At 40.5% G+C, this 27,974-nt stretch overlaps 1 protein-coding gene, 2 long non-coding RNA genes and 3 other non-coding genes across 13 annotated transcripts in view; 1 reads left to right on the top strand and 5 right to left on the bottom strand.

Moving 5' to 3' along the window:
- Positions 1-703: 703 nt before the first annotated feature.
- Positions 704-6,026, bottom strand: LOC116961733. The gene is made up of 5 exons (XR_006166062.1): positions 5,924-6,026; positions 5,343-5,425; positions 3,633-3,769; positions 2,689-2,817; positions 704-1,279 (listed from the first exon to the last, which is right to left on the bottom strand). It is a non-coding gene; the product is annotated as an uncharacterized LOC116961733 (long non-coding RNA).
- LOC116961745 lies at positions 2,887-2,978 on the bottom strand. Its single transcript, XR_004407126.2, has one exon. It is a non-coding gene; the product is annotated as a small nucleolar SNORD12/SNORD106 (small nucleolar RNA).
- LOC116961743 lies at positions 3,841-3,932 on the bottom strand. Its single transcript, XR_004407124.1, has one exon. It is a non-coding gene; the product is annotated as a small nucleolar SNORD12/SNORD106 (small nucleolar RNA).
- LOC116961746 lies at positions 5,491-5,579 on the bottom strand. Its single transcript, XR_004407127.1, has one exon. It is a non-coding gene; the product is annotated as a small nucleolar SNORD12/SNORD106 (small nucleolar RNA).
- A 273-nt stretch (positions 6,027-6,299) lies between the features above and the next one.
- On the top strand, positions 6,300-27,781 carry LOC116961734. The gene is made up of 4 exons (XR_006166063.1): positions 6,300-6,385; positions 6,981-7,244; positions 9,570-14,881; positions 25,941-27,781. It is a non-coding gene; the product is annotated as an uncharacterized LOC116961734 (long non-coding RNA).
- Positions 15,817-27,974, bottom strand: part of STAU1 (staufen double-stranded RNA binding protein 1) — a 31,186-nt gene continuing 19,028 nt past the window's right edge. For 3 of the 8 annotated variants that reach the window (XM_032993566.2, XM_032993565.2, XM_032993567.2), the window contains 10 exons: positions 24,860-24,958; positions 23,285-23,515; positions 22,589-22,732; positions 21,621-21,767; positions 20,769-20,841; positions 19,880-20,199; positions 19,005-19,127; positions 17,397-17,480; positions 17,248-17,313; positions 15,817-16,807 (listed from right to left, as the gene is read on the bottom strand). In XM_032993566.2, the coding sequence (XP_032849457.1) occupies positions 16,781-16,807; positions 17,248-17,313; positions 17,397-17,480; positions 19,005-19,127; positions 19,880-20,199; positions 20,769-20,841; positions 21,621-21,767; positions 22,589-22,732; positions 23,285-23,515; positions 24,860-24,958 (1,314 nt within the window). In that variant the 3' untranslated portion in view covers positions 15,817-16,780. Of the gene's footprint in view, positions 16,808-17,247; positions 17,314-17,394; positions 17,481-19,004; positions 19,128-19,879; positions 20,200-20,768; positions 20,842-21,620; positions 21,768-22,588; positions 22,733-23,284; positions 23,516-24,859; positions 24,959-27,974 lie in introns of all 8 variants that reach the window. The other 5 variants (XM_032993569.2, XM_032993571.2, XM_032993568.2 and 2 more) reach the window with 5 other exon arrangements.

Here is a 27,974-nt window from a genome sequence, read left to right as displayed (position 1 = left end):
CTCATTTAGTGGTTCCCTACTTCAGCACAAATGTACAATTAGCATTTAATTCTGCTCTGGAAACCTGGAAGTTTGCCAAACAGCATGCAGGGGAAGGCTGCAGGATTTGAATGAACATCTGCCACAAAGTTTCTCTAGCCAGAAGCAGCCATTCCTGGGAGCTGAACACATTGCATGAGCAAAATGGCCAAATCCTGAGATCAGCTTCCCTTCCATCCCAGACTGCTGTAACTTTTCTGTCAGACTCATGTATGGAAGAATGTGCAAAAACTGTGACCTACCTGAGAACACACTAATCTGCATCTTTTACCAGGCCAGCCAAAATGCCCACTGAATCATGTTCTACACCAGCTGCTCCCCACGGGATCTCAGGGAAAAACCTTGTCCAGAGGCAAAGTGCAGACTACACCTCTCCCTTTGGTCCAGAACACAGACCTGTTGTTGACCTTTAGCACCCAGCTGTTAGAGAACTGCACCCTACCCACACTTCCTGCAGCACGGCAGCAGCCCCAAGTCTCTGCTAGGCACTTTTACCTCAGGGTGTGTGAAGCTGTACTGCCCCTTTCTCCTATCCTGAGGCAGCAAGCAGCTCCACATAAGTAATCACTACACAGAAGCAGTGTTGTCATCCAACTCCCCAGAACAATTAGGAGGCCCAGAAATTGGTTGTTAAAGGTATACAGAGTTTCAGCCACCAGCTGAATTCACACAGTATGCAGATTTTATTAAAAATAGGCTCTAAACAGTACAGAAATACTGAGCTGCAGCATCCACGTTGCCCCTTTCCTGCTTCACAGGCTGCCAATGACACATTACTAAAGCTTTCTGGATGACAGGGGAGAGCCAAGACTTGAATCTCCCCTCTCCTTACACGGAAAGCCATCCTCCCATACTTGACAACTGCTCTCCAAGGAGAAGCTTCCTTCCTTTTAATGATTGTGGTAAGATAACATTAGCTATCAGGTGGTGAATGCAGCTCTTGCAGACAAAAGAAACCAATTACATTAAACATGCATCAAGTTCCAGAATCTATTACAGTTAAATGCCTCAATACCAAGGGGAAGAAAAATACAACACATTTCATCTGTAAGTTGGCAGGACACCAATTTATCACTCCTGCTAGCCCTGAGAAAAGACCAGAGATGTTCCAGGATGATGTGAATGCTCTTGGACAAGGGATCACAGGCAGCAGCAGAGAGGGACATCAGCAGCAGGCCACTTTCTGCTAAGTACCCTGATATCACAGCAGGTCCCCAGACAACTTCTGACAAATCTCAACCTGTCAAGAGAACAGCCAACATTTTGTCAGTCCACTCTACCACAAACAGCAAATACGTAGCTTTCAAATCCCCACCCCAAAAAACCTCTTACACAGCAAGGGTTGCTCTGCAAACAGCAAAAATTTCTTCACTGTCAGGCACTCCAAATAGGATGCACTCTTAAAACTGCATTGTGGGAGCTTTTAGAGTAGTACTTGATCAACACCTGAGGAGCTGACTGAGCAGGGAGTGCCAGAGGAACATAGTTGGTCAGCTCTACCATATTCGCCATCTGACACAGATCACTCATACTTCTGAATTCAAGAGTGCCATATAGAAAGGTTGCATTTATGCTCTTCATAGATACACACTATGAAGATGTCAGCCTCCTTGTAGATACGATAGCTGCATAACAGGCACCTGAATGGCAACACAAGGCTGTAAACAAATGAAGTCAGTGACAATAGCTGTTTATCCAATGAAGTTCTGCTAAGTACATTTTCTAGAGAATTAGTGAAATCTTAATCAAGCAGCCAAGCTTTCAGACGATGTCACATCACTGATCTTTATTAAAAAAACAAAGACAACACCAAAAGCAATCCCTCTCTTGCAAATAGGCACACTGTTGGAAGCTGACTTTCATCCACTTTTCCAAGGCACTGTGAACCACCCATTCAGAGGGGCAAGAAAAAATATAAAGAACAAAAGCTCCCTAATTCTGCAAGAAGTACCTCATTTTAATGCTGCTTAATTGGGGCAACACAGAAAAGCTGTGCCTATGCCCTTAAAGTTCAATTGAAACCTGTCAGACCTCTCTACACCATTTACTTTAGCAAGAATTCTTTCACTTTTGATCCTCAAGTCTTTAATGCATGCCAGGCTGTGCTATACAGTGTTACTATATGTGCAGACAGCACCCTCCAGTGCTGCTCACCCTCAAAGCATGCCCTGCATATGTAGCTTCTCCACAATAGAAATGCAAGGGCACAGAGCCTCAATATACATGAACTGAAGCCTCCTGCATCTGTGGACTCAGGCAATCTGGCTAAAACAGAAGTTTACATCAACATTGCCAATCTGGTGGGGGGGGGGGAAAAGTCTGAAGTAATCATGACAGATGTTCTTCAGCTGAACATTAAAAGGCAATCAGTTACATTTGAAAAATCTTCATGTCCATAAAACTGACAAGGTATTAATCCCTGCAGGAAAGATGGTAAAAGGAAACCTGAGTATTTCAACAGGTGTTGATACTCAGGTCCAACACTTAAAAGGGCCCCTGCTGCAATGCTCAAATCTACAGATCTGTCCAATCTTTAGCAACACTAACCTGTCAAAGCCTTGCAGAAGCAACCCACTTGCAGAAAGGAGTTTCCACCCCTGCCTTTTTTTTTTATTCAAACCAGTGAATATAGGTGGATCAAAGATTTACCATTTTTCCCTGCCAGACGGGCACGTATGATGGAGCAAACCAGGAAACTGCCCTCATACAATTCATCACTGCCAGCAATAGCCATCACATCCAGGCTCCCAGAGGCTCATCACTCCCTCTGCCAGCACCCTAAAGTAAAGCCAAAAGCAACAGTTAGCATAGGTCCTGTCAGGGTATGGGACACAGCAACACTTCCCCGCTGGTGCATCAGACATGATCTGGCTTGAACAGTTAAGAAATCAACAGTGTCGCTCTGATGGGGAAAAAATTTAGTCATCATTTACACCAGCAGGTCCCCAGGAGTTATGTGGTTGCACACTCACAGCAGCTGTGCCACACTCCCACCTTCCCTGGCAGATCCACAAGGACCGAGTGAACTAATGGCAGATAAAGTAGCAAAGCCATGCAAACATATGGCTATCACTGAATGCTAACAACATCTGCAATCCCCTCACACTCCCTCAAGTTGGCCAGCATGGGACAGGGCAGAAAAGACTCGAGACCTCTCTTCCAAAGGGAGACACTTCAGCCAGGACGGTCCCTGTCCCTCACTGGGGCAGCTGCTCTGAGCAGCAGGTAATCCACATCTCCATGTAAGGTGTCCTTAAAACGACCTCTCTAAAAACGTATCAGGGAAACAAACACGACTGAGCTGTAAGCCACCATCCTGTTCCAGCTCAGTCTACACATTGGTGCAACTTGCAGATTCCTTCCCCTCCTGGCTCCTGTTCACTAGCCACATCTGCCATTTTGGACACGCTGGAACAGGAGAAACACAAGGCACAAAGGACCTTGTCACAATGTTTCTGCATGAGCGAAATCTCTGTTCTGTCACCTCTACAGTTATCTAGGCTAACGTTAAAATTTACACACCAATCAAATCTCAGAGACCCACCACCTTTTTAAATTTAAAGTAGCTATCAACAGTTACTCTAAGAACTTACCATCCTGACTTGCTAGAGGTTCGGGCATGGTGGAGCAAACCAGGCAACTGCCCTCATCATGCAATTCACCACTACGAGACAGAGCCATCACATCCAGTCTTCCAGAGGCTCAGCATCCCCTCTGCCCTTGCAGTGCCCTAGGAGTAAAGCCAAAGGGAACAGTCAGCACCAGGCCCTGCCCGGGTATGGGACACAGCAACACTTCCCCGCTGGTGCATCAGACATAATCTGGCTTGAACAGTTGAGAAATCAACAGTGTCGCTCTGATGGGGAAAAAATTTAGTCATCACTTACACCAGCAGGTCCCCAGGACATATGTGGTTGCACACCCACAGTAGCCATACCACACACCCACCTTCCCCTAGCAGACCCAGGGGCAATTAGTGAATTTATGCAAATCCTTCCCCTCAAAGAGCTGGCTGGTCAGCATGTTCAAGAGGCACATGGGACAAGGGAAATACTGCAAAAGTTCAGAGAAAAACTCTGCTGTATGGGGCTTCCACACCAGAGCACAAGACAGATATAATAGAAAAAGGGCTTGCAGGCAGAAGTAACAGCTTATGCACTTTTGCAGGCCCAGTCTTTACCACCACGTGAGGCTTCTGCCTTCCCACTACAAAGGCAGGTCACACATGCAGCAGCACATGCCGCCCAGTCACCAGACCCCAGGCAGAGGGAGCAGCTCAGCCATGCACATGTCATAGCCACCACCACACACCTTCCAGCAAGGGGCAGGGCAGAAAAGCTCCTGTCACCAAAATCAGGAATCAAACTCTCCAACACCGAGTATTACAGAGCAGGCATTACTTCATTCACCACTGGACACATGAGGGAAACCCCCTTCCTAATATGCACATTGAACATAAGGATGGCTCTGACTTTTACTGTTACAAAACAGACATATTCCTATCACTTCCTGGAATTTGTATATCTATTCACTGCTCTTCCCCTGAATCATTATCTTACATATCTATTAAGCATGCATAAAGCATTTACTAGGGGTTTCTTAGAGGGTCTTTTGGTGGTTTGTACTGTCCTCTGGTGGTTGGGAGTAAATGAACTTTTGTTGAGCCCTGTCAAAAGTTCTTACTTGGAAGCTTGCTGGTGTTTATCTAGTTCATCATCTTCTTTGAAAGATCTGTTGGCCCCATCCTGTTAACTAGTTCTATTCCTGTATATCTCTCAATGCGGTTTAGCCTCACAAGGTTGGGACAATATTCATGCACTTGCCTGTTTCAAAGTACATCCACACAGACTGATCCAGCTTACCAAATTTTTTATTATCCTTTAACACTTCAGAAGCAGCCCCTGCTCCAGGGGCCCACCACAGCCAGGCCAGCTCTGCAGCAGAGCACCCGCTTGTCTACAGCATGGCCCAGTCCTCCAGCCACAGGGCACCTGTGAAGGGCTCAGAGCCATCAACTCAGCACGCTTCCCAGGATGCAGATTTCTCACGCTGCTGGACCTGCCATCTTGCACACAAAGGGTGCAAAATGATGCACAAAGGGCCTGACTACAAGGCTTCTGCTGCAGGGAACCCTGTTAGCTCCACTGTTCCCAGGCTTGTGGTCAAACCTACACATTTATCAAGTATCCAGGGACACCAACCTGACAAAGCACTGCAGAAGCAACTCGGTTAGCTCTTTAAAGAATAATATATGTGTGTGTGTATGTTTAAACCAGTGAGGAACAGTTACTTTAAGGACTTACCATTCCCACCTGCGGGAGGCCTAGGCATGGCAGAGCTGCCCTCATCGCACACCAGACCCACGGCATCAGGTTTCATTGAGGCCCTGTGAATAAATCCAAGGAGTTAGCGCCGGGCTCTGCCAGGGTACGGAGCACAGCGGCGCTTCCCGCTGGTGCCTCAGACACGACCTGGCTTGAACAGTGAGAAATCAACACTGTCGCTCTGACGGGGAAAAAAATGTCATCACCTGCACCAGCCAGTGCCCCACGGCTGCACACCCGCGCCACACTCCCGCCTCCCCGGCGGGTACGGGTAAACCCGTAAAAAACCTTCCCGAGAAGGGCCGCCGCAGATCGGGGAATACCGCAGGATCCCGGAAAAGATCGCCTGGGGACGGGGCCTCCAAGGCTCAGCAGAGAGGCGGCCATGCCGCCAACCCACGCGGCCCCGGCCGCTCCCTCAGCAGGCAGGGAGGGAGGGAGGGAGGCGACGCCAACGGCCGCCAGAAGCCCGCTCAAGCAAGGAGCCACGAGGAATGGGCAGAGGAGAAAATTCCAGACCCCCACCCTGCCTCCCCAGCCCCACTCACACCCCCACTCACGTCCGTCGCGCCGGAACAAGAGGGCAGCAGACCCCGCGCGAGGCGCTTTATAGGGGCGGCGGGCCCGCCCCGGCCCCGCCCGCGCTGAGCTGAGGCGGGAGGGCGGGCTCCGGCGCCATCTTGGGCGGCGCCGCTCGGGCTGCCGGCCGGAGCTGGGCAGTTACATGCTCCGCGCTCCCCGGAGAGGGTTTTGTGCTTTGAGGCGGAGCGATGGGTTGAGTTGTCTGCTCGCGGCTCCGGCGGGCCCGGAGCCGGTAGCGTGAGGTGCGGCCGGCAAGCGGGGCCGCCATTTTGCGGTGAAGGGCAGGACGTGTCGCTGGGCCGCCCCGCGGCTTCCTGGCCCCGCTCACCTCATGGCGGCGCGCGCCTGTAGTGCCTGCGGGCTGCCCCGGGGCCGCCGTTACGCCCGGGCGTCATGCGAGGAGACGGGTGAAGGCGGTTCGCCGGTCCCCGTGCTCGGAGGTGGGCCCTGTGGCTGCAGGCCTCCCGCCTGGCTCCGGCACTGCGGGGGGCCCCGGGCCCCGGTGTGGGGGTCGGTACACGCGGTACCGCACGCTGCCGGGACGGGCCGGGGATTGAAACTGGGCAAGTGCTGCGTGTGCCCCGGGTTTGGGCCATCAGTACGTTTAACGTGCTTTGCTGGGGTGGGCGAGTGTGGCTTTGGAAATAGAATTTTATGTTTATTTTCTCTTTATAAAGAAAAAAAATGGGTTCAGGGATGTTTAGTGACATGTACAAATGCAGTGGCAATACCAAACCTGTAATCCAACCTTAATCCAGAGCAGGAGCCCCCAAACAGTTAATTTAAGGACGGCCCACCGACCCTGCCCGTGTGTGACTGGTTTCCAGCTCGGGCTTGTGTCACTGTGGGGATACCTACTGCAGTTTGGGGAACACCTCATGGTAGCAGTTACTTTGCTTTAGGGTGGCCATAGGCAGGCAAGTAATGTGTTACATAGTTTGCCACTAAGGAGAGGAATTGAGAGCAAAGGGTGTGTCTTGTATGAGAACAGCCTGGCTTGTAACCCAAGCATTGTCATGTGTACTGATTTTATAGCTATAAATTGACCTTGGAAGTGGGATGTGAATCCAATCGTCCGTATCAGTGGAGACCTGCCACGTGACATTGTTGAACACACACTGAAGGTATTTTCAGTGTCCTACACACGCAGGGAGTGTGTGTATAGTCATGTTCAGGAAGGTCAGCCAAGCACAGCATCTCATCCATCATCAGTGGTTACAGTATAGCAGGGAGTGCCACCGTATGATTCAGAAATGTTCTGCAGCTGTGACACCCACCCTCCAACACCTCCTGGAAAAGGTAGGAACTTCTGTCACTAGAATGAGACTAAAGAGATGGGGTTGAAACGGAGTCAAAGTTTAAGAGCCAGGGGAAAAGGCACAAAGCCATATGCTAATTTTACATCAGCGGGGTGGTCTTTTGGGCTAAACACAGGAGTTGAACAACCCCGAGTTCTGCAATAAGTAGCTCTGGTTTAGACTAGTTCATAGTCATGTAATTGCTCCATGCTTTAAGTTTTTTCATTTGTAAAATACATGCTGGTTATGCCAAGGCACCAGATACAGCTGTTCAGTCAGTCACTCGTGAGTTGTATGAAGTGTTGGCATTGTGTGACTTGTCACATCAGTGCTTCAGCAAACCAGCTGTTACTTTGGTATCGAGCTTCTATGAACTAACAGTGATTCAGTGACAAGGGGACCCAATCAGGCTGATTGCAAGGTTAATATGTCCTGTGGGGCCAACGGAAGGGGTAGTTCAAGGATGATCCTTGCAATGTGGTGAGAACAAGAAAAGGCACATCGGCAATTTGTCAGTTTGCAGACATATAGACAAGGCTCTGCAAATCTGCCTAGAGAAGCCAAGTGAGATGTTTTAGACACTCTGAAATAAGTAAGCCTATCTTGTTTTATTCACCTCGTCTACTAGTATGTACAGACATACACACTGCAAGTACATACATAGGCTTTATAGTATTTTTGGCCTAACACTGCATAATTCAGCTACCATTCAAATGCTTTTTCCAAGTTAAATGTGTTTGTAGGCAACTAATTCTTGAAAGCAGTTTGTCAAACAGAACTTGCAGAATAAATCTCAATCCTATTAATCAGAGTTCCAGAACACCAAAAGATGAAAAGACAATCAAAGGAAGGACATTTTAAGAGGATTACAGGGAAAACTAATCTTGTTATACTGCAAACCCATGTTACATGGACAATGCAAAAGGAACTGTAAATGTGATTTGTGTTGTCTAGCTTGGCAAGGAAGGAAAAGTGGGAAGGTCTGGGATGTTAAATGGCTGCAGCAAAGCTTAGTATCAAATTTAGTTTATGTCACTGGGTTTTAGTCTCCTTGGCAGAACCATGTTGAAAATCTCTTTAGCTAGATGAGTTCTTCAACTCAGTCAGGGCTCATTGTAGCAAGATTCATTGATCTCAGGAAGTTCTCAAGAGGCAGCAAAAGTTGGAATGTACGCAAGTCCCAATTCTTGTTACTGACTTGCAGAGGGGCCTGTGCTGTGGGGCATTGCTGGCCCGAGCCCCCAGCCTGGGGAAGCTTTGCTTCACAGCCAATGAGCAGGACTTTTGGCCACTGGCCGGGTACACACTTTTCTCGCACAAGGTGGTTATTCGCTGCTGCCGCAGAGAACGGCGTGCTGGGCAGGGCCTCTTCAGTCTTGTGTCCCTGTGTTTGCTTGTGTATGAGTCAGGCAGATGCAGTTGCTCTGTCTAAGCTAAGAGTGGCCAAAGCGAAGGTAAAAGATTAAAAGGCAGTTAGTCACATGCATTTTTCTAAAAGTATCATAACCTCTGAAGAATGCTTTTGTATTATATGCGTGCCTTTACAGGGACATGTTTTCAGCTTCTTCTAAACGCCAACACTGAGTGCTAGCAAAGAATCATTCTTTTCACTAGAAAGGGGAAACCTTATGAAAGAAGCGGTGCTTCTGAATTGCTAAACAAGACCTTGTTAATCTCATGGGATGATTAAATATTTCATGTGCCAGCATCCAGCTGCTACGTTGTTACGTTCAGGGGTTTTTTAAATTCAAAACTGAATATGAAGAAATCAAAGCTTTAATTGGGATGTACCCTATTCCTTCCTGACATAATAATCAAAACTAAAAGACCAGCCCAAGATGCCTCCAATATTCAGGAAATTTCCAATACAGATTGTAATTTTCCAGCATAAAATTTTGTAGTATAATTAAAAAAAAAAAAGTATTACTCAAGAAAGCCATGAAAAGATTTCTCTGAACTGTTGGGTCAGCAACTTCACTGTGGAGCATTATGATAATGAAAATAAAACAGCACACTGACAGAGTATTAAAAAAAAATCTTCATGAGCATCTGCCAAATCATACATGTTGTTATTTTAGAATATGAAAAATTCCAAACACAAAGTTCATGGAATGGATTAAAGGGCAGTAAGAAAGAAACTGCCATAGTTTAGTTGTGGAGCCAGAATTTTTGTAGCCTGCAGCTAAAACTAGAAATGAATAAAGACTGTGAATGACCCAGCTGAGTTTCAGCAAAAGAGACCCAACAGGGAGATGTATTCAGATTTACAATTTAGAGGCCTATTTGCACGTAAATTACATTCTCTTTTTTTTTTTTCTTCCCACAGACTGTCAAGGGTTTCCTTCCAAAAATGACAGAAATGGATCATGGCTTTAGTGTGACTGTAGGAGGAACTCGGGACCTGTTTACAGCAGCAGGTTTAGAGGTTGGTAGCTACGGATCACCAGGGGCACAAGGCACTCTTACAGAGATCCCAGCATTCATTTTCTGATGAACACAAATCTTTCTTAGGGATGCTGCAGTTTTTAGGGTATGACCATTGCAGTGAGTCTTAGGGTGAGCCAGAGCACTCTACCTTACAGGACTCAGTCCTTTGCTGATTTTATCCATCTGTTCAGGTTTAGCCTTAAAATTGTTCAGACTGTTTTAACAGTATTCCTAGCTCAGATAAACCATTTAAAAGGTGGAAACAATAAATGCCTGTTAGACAAGCAACTGCCTTGTTAACAGCTTTGTACTGAGGATACAGCAATTTCTGATGCTGCATGACACTAGTAATATTTTGCAAAATTATTAGCTAGACTCTAAAGAAGACATCTTTGGTGGCTTACAAGTTACTCCTTTTGATTATTAGCAAATGAGTTTGACATAGGTATTTGTAAAAGATACTGCTCTGTCAGAAGGATAGAGCAGAAAGGGAAATTGCAGACCAATATGATGTTGACTGAAAAGTGACTTTATAAATGTTTACATCCCTCTATCTTGCAAAAGTAACGGAGTGATTTTAATGCATTTACACATTTACACTGGACAAGCTTTTCAACTGCAATGTTGAAAGAAAATGTTTAAGAACTCAAACACATTACAAGACTTTTCAATTTAACTCAAATGGAAATACTTTGGTTCAACAGCTAAACAGTAGTTAAGTTAATCTGACCAGTGTATTATTAGCTACAATCAGGAAGGCACCACAATCCTTGCTAGTGGCTTCTTGGGGTCAGAAGAGAAAATGCATCTCCTAGCAGCTGACCTGTTTTCAGAGTGGTACCTGGCATGAACTTTTCACCAGCACTGTTTTTTTGGACTCCTGGGTAGTCAGGTGAAGAGCACAGGACCCCACACAGCCCTGACTGCGAGCACAGTTCACTCTTTTTCCTGTGTTTGGAAGTACACCTTATGGAGCATTTTGTTGAAAGGTGTTTCTCTCTAATGAAAGGAAATATACTTCATATAATTCACAGATGCAGGAATCTGTCCATCACAAGTCAGGTAATCTTAAAGCCTGCTTTAAGGGGTGTTACTCTTCTAGGAATAGGAGTTCACAGGGAGAAGGGGAGGGGAAAAGAGTAATCATCTTTATGAAATAAATCCACTAGTGGGAAGGGAGGGGTGAGCATGCCATGTAGATAAAGGCTAAACCAACTTCCTAAAAGGAAGTGCCAACAAAAAAATACTGACAAGGAAGTGGGAAGTAATAGCAGCATTCACAGGGAATTTGGAAGTATCACTCTGAACCACAAGGTTCATTACTTTCCTGGGTGCACCATGGGTTCAAGTGCTTGGGGATGCAGCATGTACAAGCTTGTGCACATTCATGGTTTGAACACTTGTCATGTGCTTGTTTGAAGAGGGACTAACTTTGTTTAATGTCCAGCCTAAACAAAAATGCACCACATTCATGGAAAAGGCCATTAAAATAGTGAAGTTACATCCAGCTGACTGATGAGCCACAAGAGGTCTGCACCTCACCCAGTTTCAGTACCACTTCTCTCTAGGTACATCTTCCCCAGCTGTATACAGTTGTGGACCAGCAGAACGGGGAGAGGTTAGACAGTAAAAGCTCTTAAATAACATTTTTTTCTTTATTTTTTCTCTGTAGAGATGCCCAGTTATCCCCAAACAGATTTTGCATTTGGACTTTGATATGAAACATATCAGAGGTTTTGTCCCTTAATACAGGGTTGGGATTGTCTTCTTTGGGAGCACTAATCTCCCTTCTGAAGGAAGAGAAACACCGACAATTGAAGACTATCTTTCAGTTGGAAACAGTAAAGATAAATGAAACAATGGTGGCAGAGGATGAAAGCATACTCTGCAAAGAATATTTTCTACATCATTAACATGAGACATCTAAAAAATCTAAAACATCCTCTAGTAGCAGGTTGCTAAAAAATACTGTGAAATTAGAAGTGGGAGCATGAGTAAATTTTTAAAAGCACTATTATTTTTTCATTTCTAATCAAATACAATTTTGTTGCATTAGGATAGTGCTAGCAATATACAAAATAATTTGTTTTGTCGGAGAATAAAATACACTCTTGGATAAGTATTATTCACCATCTGTATGCTTTTATTCAGTTCTAATCCAGAGGTTAAATGAATACCCTAGAGATGTTAATTTGCTCTAAGAACTTAATGTTCTTCCTCAACCTCCTTCCATGGGATGTTCAGGTTCTTGCTCAGAAGTTCCTGAGTTAAATAAGTGTATGTATCCAGTCAGCAGGTAAAGGGAAGCAATACAGCATGTCACAGCCACAGAGATGAAGTTGAATATTTTCAGCTTTGTAACCACCTCTGGAGGAGCAGCATTTCTTTGTCTGATCTTAAACAGAAGAGTCATCTAAATAAAATCACTTATATATTGAAGACCTTAAGGATGATATTACATTGATTCACCCTTACTCTGTTGGTTTCAGTCTGCAGACTTTCAAAATAAAAGCAGCAAACATTTATGTGGTTGCTTCACAGAAGAAGAGTTATGAAGTAATATACACACATCCTATCCCTTCCTGCAGTTAGGCACTTTTGAAACCTCCACCAGTTGTCTTTATACATTAGGACAGAATAAAACTATTCTTAACTTTGATCAGTGGGTTAGAACAGAATTTTGGTTTGTTCCTTAGGCAATAGTAATTGCAGCGGAACTCTGAGTGCATCTACATTTAACTTTGATGTATGTTACTAAAATTTGGCCAGAGAATTGAGAACATGAATAACTACCCTGCTGACTCCAGACGCCCCAGCTGAGTCCTTTCTGATAGGATTTATCCTAAGGAGATATCAGCTGTCTATATCCTAAAACCAAGCAACAAAAAGTTATGGGAATGTATTTTAATATTATGGAACAAACAGGTATTGCAGTGAACCCAGGCCGCTTCTCATTCTGTAGGCACATTTTAGCTATCCTACAGGTCAGCATTCCCAGAAATAGTTTTTGCACAAATACTACTTTTCTTTACCATCTCCATCCTGCAACCAAGAATGGTGGATCATGAAAAGTCATGTTTCTTCCTTTGAGGAGTCAGGACTTCCTACTAACAACCTGCTTTAAAAAAAATTTCTGACCAATTTTAATGATTCCCCTTTAACTTTGATGTGATGCAGTGTTTTGTCTCAAGGATAGCAAACTGACCCATTCAAGAAAGCAGATAATACTCTAAAATTCATGGGTGAACATGGACTACCTTCCTCCTTGTACACCCCCTTCAGAGTGCAACTTGTTACTTAAAATAGGAGACCTGAGCAGCAGTCTTTAAGCTTGATAACACAGCACTGGAAAGTGCTTTACTTGTCAGGTTTCATATGCAACACACCTACAAAGCCACTATTCCAAGTTCTTACCCTTCAGGTTACAACCAGACATCTGACTCCACCTCTTCAAAGAACAGTGGCACAGTATCATTCTTTCGACAAGAGCCACTGTTAAGTGCAACTGCATACTTGTACCAATAAAAGGCTTGAAGGAAAGCAATGCAAAAGCTGCTAGAATTTAGAGGCTGGCTTAAGGCTTTGAAATGTGAGAAAACAGTTAATGAGTGCTTGATTTCCAATACTAGAAAATAACAACATGAAGATTGGAGTCTGTCAAAGTCTAGACGTATGAGGGAGTCCAGGCAGACAGGATATTTTCTCTGGTGAAGGAAAATGTATTACCTACACTGTCTGGTCTCTGCTGATCTTCTTTACAAGCTTAACTACTGGAAAATTAACATAAATATTTCCAGAATCTGGTTTCCAAACTCCTCAGCTACTTCCTTTGAGCGTATATGTTCCACATTTGGAAGTGGGATGAGCACACATTCAAAAAGGTCCAAATTAACAAGACTGAAATTAGCGACTCCGTCTGCCACATCACATCTCCTACCCCCAGGGACCTGCCGCCTCAGGAATCCCCTCACTCCACAACCAGGAGTGGAAGCCCCTTAGAATCAGCCCTCCTTCCTTCCTCTGCACTCGAAACAGTGGCCTAAGGGCAGCCCTACTTGCAGGCTGTATGATTTAAGAGGCTGGGATAATAAGGTGGTAAATTCTGAAAAGAAACAAGATCACTATCTCAGTTGTTAGCAGACTAAATACTTTTGTTTTCCTTACTCCAGTTTGAAAGTGATTAAAGGGAGGTTGTCTGTAGCTGAACCGAACTGAATATTTTGAGTGCAAAATTTCACAATTTACTAAATATACAGCAGATTCTGGAACACTCAGATTAGTACTACCATATTGCCAAATACTTTTGGAGAAACATAGGAAAAAATGCATTAATTTAGTGAAATGCTTGTGGTAATTTAAGCAGAGACAAATAAAATAATGGGGAGAAAAATGCCAGGTAAAATATGCTTGTGGGAGAACAACTCTAACCAATTAAGATCTGAATACGAGAAGGTAATTTTGGAAAAGACCCTATACTAAAATTTGCTATAATGGGATCATTACTGAAATGTGTGGCATGAAGCCCAAGCTAACGTACAATGATATTAATATTTGGAAGCTGCAGCTCATTCACTTGCAGTCAAAAGGTTTCTTAAGATCAAAACCAAAAGTTAAAACTTCAAAGAAAGAATCCAAAAAAGTGAGGTGTCCTGCAGACAGCACTTTGCTAGGACTCAGAAAAGTAGGCTTTATAAGCAACACTAACCTGCTAGACTACTGCAGCCAGAGGATTTCCCCTTCACCTCAGTTCTCACATTTGTATTCTTTGTAGAACATTTTAGTACCTGTTGAACCAAAGTGTCATATAAAGCCTTCAGGCGATTACATATAATTTGTAATCATTCTTCCTAGCTTTGCTGCATCAAGCACAGATGAGACAACAGAAAAAGCAAGTGACTGTAGTGCTCTGGAAGAAACACACTTTTGACCAGAACTCAGTTTGGCTTACCTAGAACCCACATCGTGACCTGAAGTCTTCCATCACAAGGCTGTGATTACAAGGTCTTTGATGAAAGAACCTTCTCTTAACATAGCACCTCTAAGATGATAGATGCATTTAAGAGTACTGAAACAGAGGTATCTACGGCAAAGTACCTTAATTCAGGTTCATATGAAACACAGCATCATCAACAAATGAATGCTGCAAAACAGTGAGAAGAACAGGCTCTAATCCCATCCAAAGAGAAGACTCCTAAACAGCAGCAGATAAAGGTAGGGAGACCATTTACACTGCTATCAATGTGGGATCTGTTTTCCAATATAAATTGTTTAGTAAGTAGTTTCTATGTTGTAAGAATTTACAATACAAAGCCTGAGCCTAGCAAGTTTCTTTTAATTTTTAAATGTACAGCATTTTAGTTCTACAAATGTAAAAAAACAAACAAAAAAAAAACCAAAAAACCAAAAACAAAAAACCAAAAAACTTTACAATGTTTTTTTCGCTTATAATGATCAAAACCAACTTGATTCAATAAAATTTGGTATGCAGTTAATGTGGCCCAATTGCTTTTGATAATGCAAATAAAATGGCCAAGACATTTAGCTTTGAGACACAGCAAATGCAGTAACTGCTTTCTGTGACAAGAGTTACTACACACACTGCAAACAGGCGTTTAGGAAGTGCTGCTACAGATGACCAGGTGAGTACACACTGAATGTAGTTCACATCCAAATGATACACTGTCATGTGTCAATCTATGGTGCCAGTTTTTGTTGCTAGAGGGAAAGTTTTGTTTTGAAAGTACTACCCCCCAAAATTACTAAGTGCAAGGCAAGGTTATGACTCAAATTACAAGCAAACAAGGAAACTTAAAAGTAGAGACTTAAACTTTGAAATCATAACAACCTGTTGTGCCAGGTTTCTTGTCATAATCATAACGTTAGTTTAAGCTCCCATTAATACAGTTGCACTAACACACTGTGGCACAAATAACAAAATGTACCCACATTACTTTTGAATTTCCTTGACCTCGCCAGGTTTTCACATCTTCCACATTACTAAATAGTAGTTATTTATATGTAATTGATAACCATTGTACAGTTACTCCATAGCTTTACAATACTGCCCGTACTATATCACAAGCATTACAAATCCTATAAAAAAGCAGCCCCTGTAGTGGCATACAAGAATAAATTAACCAAAAAAATTTAGTATTACCATTTATTGGTGACAAACACTACGTTTTACTTACATTCCATGGGGAGAAAAAATTCCAGCGTAAACAATGAACTGAAGCAGTACTTAACTTGCAAGGCTATCGTGCTTTACCTGGACCATATGCAAAAAACTTTATTGCGCACAGTTCAGTGCGCAATAACACAACATCAAAAGCAACACAGTTTATATATAAACATAGGTAATTTTTTTCAGCCCTACATGGAGATGTAATTAAACAGTATAAAGCACTCAAGGAAAATCAATCTGCGGTTTTATATGCACTACATTGAGATCATATCCTGTAATGTAGTGAGCTGTGTGCCATCTATACACACAATTCTTAAAACATAGATCAGAGATCATTTAAAGTCATGTTGCATTCGAGTTCCCCTACCCCCCACTCAAGAAAACTAGAAATTAACCAAAAACGATCAAACAAAGTTTAAAATTCCTAAAATGTTTTAATTCATTCAACCGTTGGATAATTATGCTAGGTTTGTGAAAATACTGGACTTTAAAAAATGGTGGGCACACAATTTGTTTCCAGTGAAACTTTGATATTTCAATAAAAACAACCACATACATGGATATGATCTTCCCAAGTTAGTTCACAGATAACATGTCAGTCTCAGAAGACAAAGTTTCTAAACTGTGCTATTGTCCTAGATACAATTAAGAAACTTTTAAATGAAAAATTTATAGTGTCATTTCAATCAAAACAACATAATGAAACTAAAAATTTATCACTGTTTGAAGAAAAAGCAACGGTTATGATTTAGACACTACAGTAGGTTGTAAAGACTGTAGCACTCTAAAACAGTTAGGTTACATCAATAGGAAGCATTTGATTTTCTCTGGTGCTTTCAGGTTTGGGTCCAGTCAAAAGCCATTTTTAGGCAGTGCTGTCCAGTGTTTGTCCCAAAGTGTTTGAGTTAGCCGGTTTGAGAAGAGGGTCACTTTCCATTTCTTGTTTCACACATCTACAAATCAGAAAACACCTGTTACTTAGGAGATAAAACACTATTCCAACAAATAAGATGCTTCGAAATCAGATACAAAGAATTTGAGGTGCGTAACAAGTGGTTTCCATATAACTGGCCTCCATTTTTAATCAATTAGCACTTTGTTAATTCCACCGTTTTGACAGCTTATTATCTAAATGAGAGGCTAGATTGCTGTGAGACCTACGCATTGTTTACATTTTACACACAGAAGATTTTTAGAAAGAGAGGAGAAGCTGTATCACGTAAAACACACTAAAAAGTCACACTATTTACAAATATATGTAAACAAAGAATTTCAGCAGAGGGATCACAGTCAAAATTGCTCTGGATCACAGCCACTACATTTGATCCACTCGCTTCTGCTTAGTAATTTGCATTTGACACATGAAAATTACAAGCTTGATCATAAAACCTACCCTCTCATCCGTCTGAAGAAGGTAACAGCCTTGGCATTTTAACTTTTCTGGCAAAGAAAAAAAACCCTCACATTTTATTTGCTTATAGAACATCACAGGGTTAGAGGTTTCTGTTAATGCAAGGGAAAGTCAATGGGTCACACTCACACAGACATTGGTCCATTTCCTGTTCTTGGCATCTCTGTGGTTTGTTGGTCCAACTCAGACAGCAACTTTAAAATATTCAACGCAGCCTAAAGAAAAGAGAGCATTCAGCAGTTCAACCTGCGTCCATTTACTGAATTTAGTGAAAGCAGGACCAGGACTCACTTAAAGTAAATGTTCTAATTTTGGTAATATATTTTTTAAGATGCATAAATTATGGTGGAAAAAATGCAATGGTGTAGAATTTCCTCTTGCTACAACAATAGAATGTTGCTGTGGCTAGGGGATTCCCACTGCATTTGTTTTAGCAACGGGGGAAAATTAATTCAACAGTACTATGAATATCAAGGAAAAAGATACTAAATTAGTAATGGCTCAAAGTGTTCAGAGCTTAAGACAATGGACATTAAAATACACAGAACCAAAAAGTCATTTGAAGAAAAAGAAATCAAGTTACACAAGAATCACAAATACAACACATATCCTGCACATGTGACTGTTTAAAAGAAGAGTCAACATGACATGGCTAATGCTAAAGTCAGTCACCTCATTTGAGAACTGAAAATGTTTTTCAACTTTATTCAGATCAATTTCAGGTGCATGTTTTCAGAATATCCCCAGTTAGTTATGGCACATGCATTAGTGAAAGCGGAATATCTGAAGAGAGGAAAGTTCTCATGTTGGCCCACTAGCAATTTTTAAGCTCTGAACTGGTGTCCTTCTCCCTTCCACCTACTGCGCTGACTTGTGTGCTTAGTCTTACAGGAGCTCTTTACAGCAGGATGTAGAGATGGGTATGAAAATGTCAAAATTAAGTGACAAAGATCAAAGAAATAGGTATCAAATTATAGACATTAGAAAATTACTGTATTTTTTTTTAGTATAAAAATCAGTAAAAACAATTTTTCCTAACTGTATTTACATATTGCAAACTACTATGTTAGTCTGCAGCCAGTACTCAGGTCACCACCGGATCCCAAAAGAATGAAACTTTAAAAATGATAATAGACTGTGTACATATTGTTAGCAATACGTAATGTCTTTTACAAAGTCCCTTACAGTTTACAGTCTAGAAGACTCATCCTTTCACAAAGAAATATTTCAGTTACTGTTAATAAACGATCTTACTTATAAAGGGAGCTTAACAGATTTGGTGTCTCCTGCTATGTAATGGTGAATTGCTTTTCCTCCATTTTGGATTCTGTTCCAGCAGAAAGTCTGGTAACATGAATTCCAGTATTACAGTTCCCAATGAAATATCAGCCCATTCTGTCACAGAAAATAAGCTCATATGCTCTTATGTTTTAAAAGTTCCTTTTCATACATTTTCTTTAATATGGGCTCTTGCAAATAATATCAAGATAAAGCAAATGTGGTTTTTGTAGACAAAAATCGTGGGCATACATTAAGCATGTTAAAGGTTATTTAGATTAGATTATATTATTAAGAAATTCTTTCAGCAACCTGTGAAATATCAGTCAAAAATTAGCCAAGGAATTGTACAGGATTTAATTCACTGCTATCCAGCAGTAATACGAAACCTTGGTCTATCTGCTGCACCCCTTAGTTCACTGAAGGCCAGAGACAAAGCATTTCAGCAATACTCATCATACCATATCGTGGCAAGATTCTACATCCTTTCCAATTCCATGGCTGATCAGTGGTGGCTGAGAGGAACAGTTTATAAGAGATACAAACTCGTTCTTGTTATTTTTTGGAAAGTCTTTATATTCAACCTGAAGAAAAAAGAAGGATTTAGATCTTTTCAGTTAACCAAGTACTGGAAATAAATCACAGTTGCTACAGATGATGTGCCCATATATGAAGCTGAACCTTACTTTTAATCATTCTTTCAGCCAGTAGAACCATTTACCTCAAAGTCTGACCTCACTTGCAATGTTGTTTAGTAACCACAAGAGCTCTGCAAGCCTTCTGAATAAAAGTGGCTATTTAATAATGACTGTTGCTGGGACCTTTATTCTGATCATAGCTATCTGCATTTAAAATTATCCCTATTATATTTTTTGATTCACTGACCTCCTTTAACGTATTAATATAGGAACTTACATGAAACTCTGATTAAAGGGAACAAACACAAGAAAATGTACAGCTTACAGCAAATGTTAATGTATGAAACATTATTAAAAAAAGTGATTTCAGATAAGCCAAGTTCAAGTTCATACTATATTCCTACATCATGACAATTTTCAGAAAATGCTACTTTCAATTTTATTCTTCAAAGACTTCAGAGTAGCACAGAATTAAGGCTGAGGATGCAGTACAGAAATGCATATTTGAAAACTAAATAACAAAAGCTGTAAGCTTCAGTACATTTCATAGGTAAAGTAGAATATTTACATGAGTTTCAGCTTAACAAGCAGCCTCAGAATACATCAGTCTCCACCAGAACTAAAAAGCTTTAAAACAAGCAACAGGTTGGACCAGTCTGGATAGCTTTGGAAGAAACCTTGCAAAGCTGAACATTTACCTGGATTCCTTGAACATTGGAAAGATAGTCCAGCTGCTCAGAGGGCCTAGTAAGTGGTCCATGAGGTACGTGGCCTGATGAGTTGTTATTCTTTAGTATGGTCTCAGCAGTAGGAGAAGTACCACCATACAATAGCTCTCTAGCGATCATTGCTGTTACTGTGGCCTTGGCAGGATTCGGGGCTGCCCTGTTGAACTCTTTGGTGTGGTGTCCTTGATTGGCTCCTACAGCTTGTGCAACCTCAGGGACCATGGGAAGAATTCCAGCAGGGAGCTGCTGATGGCTGAGATAAGGCATCCTAAACTCATCTTCTTTATTACCTGAGAAGAGATAAGTACATACTGAACAGATGCTAGCTATTTCTGTGAGGCCTTCTGCAGGCACACTAAGGCAGATATAGGCATCAAAAGTCACTTTTGAAAAAAAGAATTGGTTTCAAATTACTTTTGAAACACTAACAAACTTAGAGAGCTGGATTCACCTTTGATGGGTCAGAGATTCAGCATCATCAAGACAGAGTTTGCTTATTGAATAAATGATTCAGCACAACACTTGCTTCTGCCAAAAGGAGCCCCTTTACCTCCGGGAGCAGTTTCTCCGGGTTAGTCAAGCCTACAGACACCGCAGGCAGTTGCAACCACACTCTAGATATATCTTTTGGTTTCAGAATTTTTTATTTCATCATTTACACTGTAGGAGCAAGTAATGAAACCACAGAATGGTCAGAGCCACTGTTAGATATTGTAAAGACAATGACAGATAATCCACAAAGTTTAAACTGTATATTGTGAAAACGTAAACAGGTAGGTAAGGTTAAATGTAATGTTAGCACAGTACGAAGAAGTAAGAATGACTACAGCAAATGTCCAACCCTAGTAAGGTTACTTACTAGTTGAAGTCTCTTCAGAGCCCGGCTCAAAGAAGGTTACTTTTCTTCCATCACCTGGTTTCTTCACTGGTGTCTTAAAAATAAAAGGAAAAAAGCCAAACACACAACATCCCAAGTTTTAAAGTTTTCAAGATGTAGATGATCTGACTAGTCAAAATTTTACTGAAAAATTCAAACCCCTCAATTATTACATAGCTACCAAGAAGAGAAGTTCAGTGATTCTTATTCACTGAATGACTAAAACTATTTACAGACTAGTGAAGTGGTATTAAGAACACAGATACTGAGAACCAGATACCATAATAAAGCCAGTTAAACGAACATCAGTTATTGGTATTGCTGAGGACAACATACTGGACACAGATAAGCACAGACATGAAAAGGAGAAGACTAAAACCAGACTTTACTATTTTAACTGCCTGGTAACATCTGCTGAATCAAAAAGAGAAAGCAAGGCTCCTTCCCTGCTAGGGGACCCACCAAAGAAATATACCTGTAACAAACTTTGGACTGCAACTGGTGATAAGGCTATGCAAATCTGCTGCTACCAGAGGGTCCTATAACCTACAGGACTGCAAGTTTCTAAGACCAATACATCAATTATCACGTGTTCTGAGCCATTGTATAAAGAATTTAGCCTTCTGATGAGACTTTGATTTACTCGCGAAATTGAACACTTCAGGTATACAAAATGCACTATCTTTTAGAGAACAGTCACCTCAGCACAACTGCTTCCAGGCTAGGGCAGAGAGCATGAATTTACTACACTGTTACTGCCTTGCAAAGCTGCTGTTGTTTCAACTCAACTTTTGCTGTAGTATTAAAGAGCGGTTCACTCTTAAAGACTCTTACCTTCTCTTCTGTCTTTAATGCTGGCTTTGGAGGTTGAGGTTGAGGGACTTTGAAACCTAAAAGTTCCAACATATTTTCAGCTGCATTGCGTTTAGCAACTTTTTTGTTTGTGCCCATTCCTTCTGCTGTGTGTACACCAACTTTCACCTTGACAAAAGAGGAAATAAAACCAAATAAATTCTTAAACAATAGTATGAAGCTTCATTTATTAGTGATCTGTGTCTTGAGCATGCCATGAGTCACAAAATAGTTCAAGCGATCATTACTCTAAGCAAGTTGTCATTTATTATCAATGATCATTGGCCTTCAAGCACAAAAAACCAAAGAGAAGTCATACAAATATGTTTCCTCATCTCACCTCAGCAACAGCCTAAATGCTCAAAACTGGTATCACAGCAGAAATATGTTTTTCAAGCTGAAGTAACAGGTTTAGAAGATTTACTAATGTAATGGAAAGAAAGAACCTAACTTTCCTGTCTTGGCCACGATAGGAGAGAGGTCTGGAGAATTCACTTAATTATTAGATGCTCATAGATACTCAGTATTAAAAATACTACTATGCTACTGGGATTTGCAATGCAGAAAGTGCTGCACTCTAAAGTAACACATGAAAACTCAGGGGAAGCAGGAAATGAAGGATATCCAGGTTCATGTTAATACATCCTACATTACAAAATATAAGCAGCTCAGTATCTCTTAACAGAATATTAATATTCCTGTTATAACATAAGACTTCTGGTGCCCTATGCAATTTTTTTTAAAAGCATGATTCAGATCACTTTTCTTGAACCTTTATCTTCCTTAAATGTAGCCCACTAGATATTTTCTTAATAAATTTAATGGGAATTTGGCTGTAATCCTGTTGAATTTTTATATCATCATGACAACCTGCTTACCATAAGCCCCCAAAAAACTAAACCAGAGACATCACAGCCATGCAACTAGATTTCTCAAATTAACATACAAACCTGCATGACAAACTCCCTGCGCCTTGGAAGACCACGTTCTGTGATGAGCATGTACTCTGGTTCCTTTTCTTTCTTGGCCTGCTGTATCTGGGCAAGTCTGCTAATGGGATTCATTCCTTGACCATATTCTGGACTTGTTTGCAGCTATGTAGAACAATGTTTAGGAAATAAGCCAAAATTTGTGAATATTTGGTTTAATAAACAAAATGCAGCGCACCACTGAATTTATTCACCTCTAGAGTTTAAAAACACTGAAATCAGAGTTGCTTAGTGAAGCACTGTCACAGCCAAAGAGAAACAATTTATTTGGCTCTGCTGTCACATTTGACCACATATAACCTACCAGTGGTAGTAGTTTTACAAGTTCTAATCCTGCTATATTAGGAGGGACAGGCTAGTAGGAGAATTAGCACATGAAAAGCATGCAAAACCCAAAGCTGTGAAGTCTAAGTATCAGACTCAGAGCTTGATTTTTATGTGCCACTCATTCTTTTATAAGGTTTCTCTTTCATCCTGAATTTGCTGATAACTGTTGTAAAAGTGGTGTCAGAACCCCATGTGGGAGCAAAAGATCCTTTCATTTGTAGTACCAGACTGCTGATAAATATTGAGCAGTTGAAGGGTGTTTATAATTAACTCAGAAACGCCTCTCATCTGATTTATAACAGTCAGATTTCCAATCTGTGCGTCTCTTACCTTCACTATTGATTTTGTTTTCTTTTTGATTCGTGGCTTCATTTTCTCAACTGTTGGAAGGGGTGGCAATTTTTTCAGTTCTTCTAGGACTGCTATTGCAGCATTTTTCTTTGAGATCTTCTTGCTCTTTCCTTCACCTTCACCCATGAATTCTCCAACTGACACCTTGGTTACAAAGCTCTTCATATGGGGAGGACCACTTTCCTTGGTCACCTGTTTCAGAGGGAAAAACTGAGTGAAAGCGTGATAAACATTTATTAAAAATGGTAGGGCACACTGTTTATAGCAAACTTTTCTCAAGAACTACGGATAAAGAGATTTTAAATTCTCATACAATCCAGAAAGTAGAGATGTAAATCATACTCACTCTAATAACAAACCCACCCCAAAAAACATATACTCTAAAAAGGTCAGATGCAGCAAGCAGTAAACAGTATTTACATCTATGTCATTAACCCATCTTATTTAATTTACTGATTTACTCTTTCAATATTAAAATATGACTGTTCTATTTTGTCACTGTGTACTTCCACACAGTTAACATCACCTCATTAAATATATCATGTTACAGTAACAGAACATTTACAGAGAAAGCAACTCTTTAGGATCCAGCATTTTAGCTAAGAAATCAAGAATTCTTAGAGACATCTAAGAGATAGCTGCTTACTACAGATTTAGTCTTGTAACTACATTCATAACACATTGTACTTAAAAAACAAAATATCCATAAAGTCAAAAAGTAAGAACAAATTAAGAACTTCCACCCACAACTGGCTTTGTGTGACAGTATATTTCACCAGTGATGCTCAGGATAATTTGCAATAATTGAAGGCTTCATGTGAAATTTCATAGAACAGTTTTAGAAGTAATTTAGTTACACACACAATTGTGTTTTCTTACTATAATAATTCAGATAGTCGACTTAAATGCTACTCTGCCAGCTCAGGAAAGCAGCATGATAAATTAATACTTTAGTGCAACAGAGAAGCTCCTATGGAAGTTATTGATTTAAGATAACTAAAATGATCAAGGAGGGGCAAAGAGGCAGCAAGCAGCCAGGCCAAAGGGAAAGGAAAGTAAGATGCACATGAGGTCATCTCATGGCAAGAAAAGAAACCTATTTGTGAGATTCTGCAACTTGCGGGTAGTCCACATCAGTGCTTAATTAAGCAAATACTTCCATAAATGTCTTTCAGAGTGAGCTATACGCTTTTGCCTCAACTCTTGCACTTCAATGTTCTAACCATTAATGTGGGGTTGTGTTTTGTTTCTTCACTGTAATACTGATTTTTCAAAAAGCTTGGAAAAAAGATTGCACAGACAACCACAGTGTAGCTGTTCACTCATGTTATGATTTTAGTGCATGAATTTGTGAACAGGGAGGTTTTTCTTTTTTCTTCACTTTACCATATAAACTCCGAGACAATCAGGGTGACTGTCAAAGGTAAAAGTGTATTCACAACTAACAAGACACGTTAAAAGTCAGTTGTTTGAGTTATCTAGAAGAGACTCAACTTAATGTGTACCCTTAATAATCTAGTAAAAACAAATCTAGAGCTTGTAAAATAAACATACCTCAAAATTCACAGGCAAGTTCCTTTTAAGTGCAATCTCAAAAACTTGGCTTATTTCAGATTTATTGAGATTTTCATCATCTGGTTCTTTTCCGTTAACCTAAAAGAAGCATACTCTATTTAAAATAAAGATCCTATTAAATTGAATTTTATCCATCCAACCAGTTTACTGAACTCTCAAAATTTTAAGTAGTCTAACCTTTACTGCCATTTTATGTGAATGTGTAGAAATGCAGCACACGTACTACAGAATTGAAACTTAAGAAGCTCATTTAAGGTGTATGTGTAAAATCTAGCAAACCTTCATATTTCATGTGCTTGTTACAAGAAAGAACAAATGCAGTAAGGGCCAAAAGGTTTGAAAATCTATTTCTAGAAAAAACAAACTGAAGTGTTAAATGAACTGATTTCCAAATGGAAGTACCTTTATGAAATACAATTTTCATATACTGATTGGACATTTGTACCAAAAGCACTAAGACAGTATCAGATAAGAGAAAGGGCAGGAAAAATAAAGATTCTGAGAATGGGACCAATATGAAAAAAGGATGGTTAATTAGACCCTGGCATAGTCTTGTCTATTAACATGCTCCCTTGTAAGTGCTTCATCTACAGATTTTTTTTTTTCCATCTGAAGAACATACTATCAGGAACTTGCCTTAAATCAAATGGTCTATATCTCTGAACTTACACCTGCTAGGAAGACAGCAGTGCCAGGTGAAGCTTACCTACAGGCACTTCTACGTATCTCCAGGTAAAATTTTGATTGTGATTCCAAAAATGTCTTCAATGATGTTGGGATCAACATGAACTAAGAGGCATGGTAACAGCAACAGAGAAATTTTAAGACTAAGTGTCCAGCAGTGATATTGAAAAGATTATGATAAGATGAACAGCAACAATTTCACCAATTATATCATGCCACAATACTAGTTATGCAACCAGGTAACAAAAATGATTTCAGTATTTTATTCGAGCAGCAGAAATATGCTAGAGCTCTCACGGATTAAAACTAGTTTTAATGGTAGCAAGCATCCCCAGTGTCGGTTTTAATCTAATCTGTTCGTAACCTTATATTTCAGGTTCGCACTGCAAGCACTTCAGAAGAGCATATATAGCTCAACATCCTTTTACAATGATAACATCTGATACTTCTGATCCCACTACTACATCCAGTCTCCAACCTCTGCGTGGAGGTGTGCACAGAACAATCTTCGGGTCTGTGAAAAGGGAGACCACAGGATGGCACCACTCCCACAGGAGCGGGGCAGATGCACTGCGCGTGAGACTGCATGAGAAACGTGGAGGCAACACCTACACTGGAGGAACCATACTATACCTCAGCAGAAGGCACAACGCAGGTAAAAATTGGCAAAGCCAAGAATTAATACAGGAGTCAAAAGTCTTGATCATCATATTCTAAAACCTATTTCAAATGCAATTGGTAAGCTGAAAAGGAATAGCATCAGATACTCAGAAAAAAAAAATATTTGAACTACTAAGGTCTTATTTTATTATGGTCTAGGTGTTACAGCAAGTTTACTACCAGCATCTCTAGGAATGATCTGTCACTACCCTTACTGTCAAAACATCAGCACAATCATTTTAATTACAAATATTTTTCCCCTCCTTGTAGTTTCAGATATATTCTAGTTTTTCAAATTCCAACATCTTTCCTTGCAAAGCTGACCAGGACTTCTCTTTATTAGATTATATTTTCCCCACTTAATATCATTTCAAGAGAATACAAGTAAATAGTATGCAATTAATTGCTATATTGTGGTGTCTATTCTTAACATATTCCAAGTATGTTTACACAGTGTAAAGCACAGGTACTTTTCTTCAATACCTTTATCTAAATAGACTAAATTAATAGCAAAATAACAATTAACAGATGATAACTATTTTACCAATTATCTTGCCTCCACTTGAATTCTGGATCAGTTTACTTTATAAATCAAAAATAATCATACACACATGCTCTCCCATCTTGCTCTTTCCCTGCACACCTCAAGGCAGATTATCTATGAAGTCTGCTTTTAAAGTAGTTTGCATGTGTGCATAACTAAACTCTCCAAGGAAATCTGTCTCTAACTCAGAATGACACCAAGAATATAAACATTTACCACTCTTAGCTCTCATGAAATTGTTCAAATCCATCTCTAAAAAGTGAAACAACCAATCACAAACGAAACAGAAGTGACAGATTAAAAAACTCCCAAGCAAATTGCAAAGTAATATTCACCCTTTCCTAGGAACTCTTTCAACAGGTACTTTCTCAAAGACTGCTTATAAGCAAATTACGAAAACCAGTGGAGTTGATGATTAGAACTACACTGATTTCAGCATAGCTATCAGTCTATTTTCTTCCATGTTAAGTGTATAAAAAGCAGCTGATATTTACCAAATAAATTGGCAATAAACATAGAAGCAATTCTAGTTTAAGTATTTTCAGGCAAAAGTTAGAATTTCTGTCTAAGAATTGTGCTAGAAAGCACAATTGTGATAAAAGTTTTCTATGTTTCCTAAGCTTTAAATCGACGCTTTATCATCTCTGTCTTTGAACATGCAAAGTAACCCCATACTGCAACTTCGTCAGTGTGTCTTAACTCCAGTCAGACTAACTTAGGTTGGAAGGGCCCTCTGGAGGTCTCCTACTACAGCCTCCCGCTCAAAACAGAGCAGACTTTACAATTAAATTATGTTTTTCAGGCAGGGCTTTGTCCAGTTGAGAGCTAATATTACTAATTTTTTTCCTGCCACTTGCTTCTAGATTTGCAGTCTGGGAAGATGTGGGAAACGGTCATTCTTACACTTCAAGGCTAATCATTTTATTCAATGATTTCTTCTTAAGCACTGAATATTTTCTAATTTAAAAATACACGAGTAAAATCCTGTAAATACAAAAATTTTAAAAATAAAATTAAAAAAAACAAAAACAAAAAAAACAAACAACAACAAAAACAAACAAACAAAAAAAAAAACCAAAAACAAAAAACCCCAACCCACAAAATTACCAGCCACCCACCACCCCCTGAGAAAAAAATAGAAGTTCAAGCATATTATGTTTACACATACACACACGCAAATGGGATACACAGAAATAACTATATTTA

This window comes from Tyto alba, unplaced genomic scaffold (genome assembly GCF_018691265.1).
Source record: "Tyto alba isolate M040663 unplaced genomic scaffold, T.alba_DEE_v4.0 Super-Scaffold_33, whole genome shotgun sequence".
NCBI lineage: Eukaryota > Metazoa > Chordata > Aves > Strigiformes > Tytonidae > Tyto > Tyto alba.
This window is presented reverse-complemented; position numbering and strand designations above follow the sequence as displayed.